Here is a 2,803-nt window from a genome sequence, read left to right as displayed (position 1 = left end):
ATGATGGATGGATGTTGAATGATGGATATCAGATGTTGGATGATGGATGGATGTTGAATGATGGATGGATGTTGAATGATGGATATCAGATGTTGGATGATGGATGGATGTTGAATGATGGATATCAGATGATGGATGTTGAATGGACGGATGTCAGATGTTGGATGCCAGATGACGTCAGATTTCAATTCTATTCAGTTTATTTATATAGCGCCAAATCACAACAAAGTTGTCTCAGGACACACATGCACAAACGTATAAAAGCTCTCTGTCTAAGGAATGATGACGTCTTTCATTTTAAATCCCTTCAATAATCGGCGCTGAATGTTTCTGCTGAGAACTTGTTTGATTGCAGCTGTTCACCGCCCCCTGCTGGTCGTGTATAAAATTAGTAACTAAAATGAGATTTAAATTGTTTTGTTTAAAAAAATTTTATGTAAATACTGTATTCTAAAATTAACCTGAACTCTGTTCCAGTTGAGGTCTTTAAAGAGCCATTTCCACCATCTCTCCTTTTATGATTGAGCCACAAAAAATCAACTTGAGCTTTAAAATAAATTAGTTCATCAATTTGTTGATGATTTATAACTTCATTGCTTTCAGAGGGACATGCTCTTCATCTCTACTGACTCTAAGCACCGTTAGATTTTATTTTTTTCTTGAAGTCCTAATTTGATGCCTCCATCAGGTGCAGAAAATTACAATCTGCCTGAAAAATGTTGAAAAAAAAGTCATTTTCAGGAGAAACTAAAAATAAAACTGATGGCTGCATTTTAGAGAGGCGGAGACGAAAACATCTACAAAAAAACAAAAATAAATAAATAAATAAATAAATAAATAAATAAAATATAAAAAAAACACTTCCTTTTTTTTTTTTTGCATTTTATTTATTTATTTATTTATTTATTATTTTATTTTTTTATTTTATAAACAGCATTTACAACAAATATGGCAACAAAATCAGAGATATTCGAATCGGAATTTTTTGGGACTTTCTGGTTCCTGTCTGTTCTGGTCACAGTTTGGGTTCCTGCAGAGGGTTCCTGCAGAGGGTTCCTGCAGAGGGTTCCTGCAGAGGGTTCCTGCAGAGGGTTCCTGCAGAGGGTGCGAAGTGCCACGTGTGGCTCCAGAGCCACCGTTTGCAGAGCCCTGATGAACTGTACCGGTCCTGTACGCAGCTCGTGTCTGATCAATATCTGTAAACTGTAATAATCGATCAATTTATTAAATAACTTGTAAAATGACAAAAGATTTGTTTTATGGAGACAAGAAGTTTCTGATTATGGAGGTCCTGATTGATTGATTGATTGATTGATTGATTGATTGATTGATTGATTGATTGATTGATTGATTGATTGATTATGTTGTCTGATGTTAACGTTTATTGGCTGAGAACTAAATATTGTTTTGTATGAATTAGCTTTTAGCTCATGTTTTGTTAGCTTCGGTCACTTCTTTGGATCGGTCAGGATGACGTCATGGACAGAATAAAAACGCTCTCGTGAGGAGTCCATCTGTCTCCCTGCTCCTCCTGGTTTCTTTTCTAAAAAGTAAACATCGGAATTTATTTGATAATATTTTAAATTTGTTTGTTTCATCAGTCATTATTTTAATTTTATTTTTTTATTAATAAATACACAGAAATAGAGAACACTACAAAATAGAAAGATATACACAAACACTCGTGAAGGGTGTCATAACTACAGTTTACAAGCTGGGGGGGGGGGGGTTTACAAAATGATGAAAATTGAGAAATACATTATAAAAACACATTAAATGAAAAAAAGGAAACAAACAGGAGCAAGACAATATGAGAATATTCATCCGTCATTATGATAACAGGTAATTCAGGTCAGGGTTTCCGGTTTGTTGTTCGCTGGAGGGGATTCAGCGCACCTGTCTACGTCACACCTGTGTCGGGGCGGGGCTTAAGGTGAGAAGATGAGCTTTGAGTTCAGCAGGAGCCATGATGAGTTGACTGTCGGACGTTCTGGACTCACCTGTTGGCGGAACCTCCGGGATTTTAAACATTGTATTTATTGTTTTTTTATTTTCCATCGCCGGAGCTTCACCTCCTCTGAGCCTCCACCTGTCTACCTACCTGTCTGTCTCCGAGGACTCGCCATGAGGAGTCCACCTGTCTCCCTTCTCCTCCTGGTTTCTCTTCTAAAAGGTAAACATCTGGATTTATTTGATGATTTTATAAATGTTTTAGATTTATTTTGACCTTCCGTCACTTTTACAGGAATTCACCTGAAGCAGTTTATTTAAACCGGAAAGTGCAGGTATCGGTCACGTGACCAGACGTGTTATCATTCAGAACCACTCAGGAACATCTTGTTGTGGACCTTTTATTTAAAGTCTTCAGTGGGTCTTTATCAGAGTCCTCCTCGCTCATGTAGATAAAGTCTTGTTGTGTCGCCGGAGCTGAAGTTACAGGTGAGGACAGGTGAACTGGTTTCAGCTGTATCTCCTCGCGCCTGGAGTTTCGTTGGAAAATGTTTCCTCGTTCTTTGTTTCACCGGTTTTACTGGTTCCGTGAGTCAAAGACGAGCTGCTGGTTGAACTGAGGAGTCCAGTGTGTCTCCCTCCTGGGATTAAATTAGTTCAGAATAACATGAGTCCATCATGTCCTGGGATTAAATTAGTTCAGATTAACACAGAAGAGTCCATCATGTTTAAATTGATTCAGATAAACACAGAAGAATCCATCATGTCTCCCTCCTGGGATTAAATTAGTTCAGATTAACACAGAAGAGTCCATCATGTCTCCCTCCTGGGATTAAATTAGTTCAGAATAACA

At 37.7% G+C, this 2,803-nt stretch overlaps 1 protein-coding gene across 1 annotated transcript in view; it reads left to right on the top strand.

The window, feature by feature from the left end:
- The first annotated feature begins 2,117 nt into the window (after positions 1-2,117).
- Positions 2,118-2,803, top strand: part of ildr1a (immunoglobulin-like domain containing receptor 1a) — a 10,196-nt gene continuing 9,510 nt past the window's right edge. The window contains exon 1 of the mRNA XM_037696810.1: positions 2,118-2,173. Coding sequence (XP_037552738.1) covers positions 2,125-2,173 — 49 coding nt within the window. The 5' untranslated portion in view covers positions 2,118-2,124. The remainder of the gene's footprint in view (positions 2,174-2,803) is intronic.

This window comes from Nematolebias whitei, chromosome 2, assembly GCF_014905685.2.
Source record: "Nematolebias whitei isolate Nwh7 chromosome 2, NemWhi1, whole genome shotgun sequence".
Taxonomy (NCBI): domain Eukaryota; kingdom Metazoa; phylum Chordata; class Actinopteri; order Cyprinodontiformes; family Rivulidae; genus Nematolebias; species Nematolebias whitei.
Note: the sequence above shows the minus strand (reverse complement) of the source record. Positions and strands in the feature narration are given on the sequence as shown.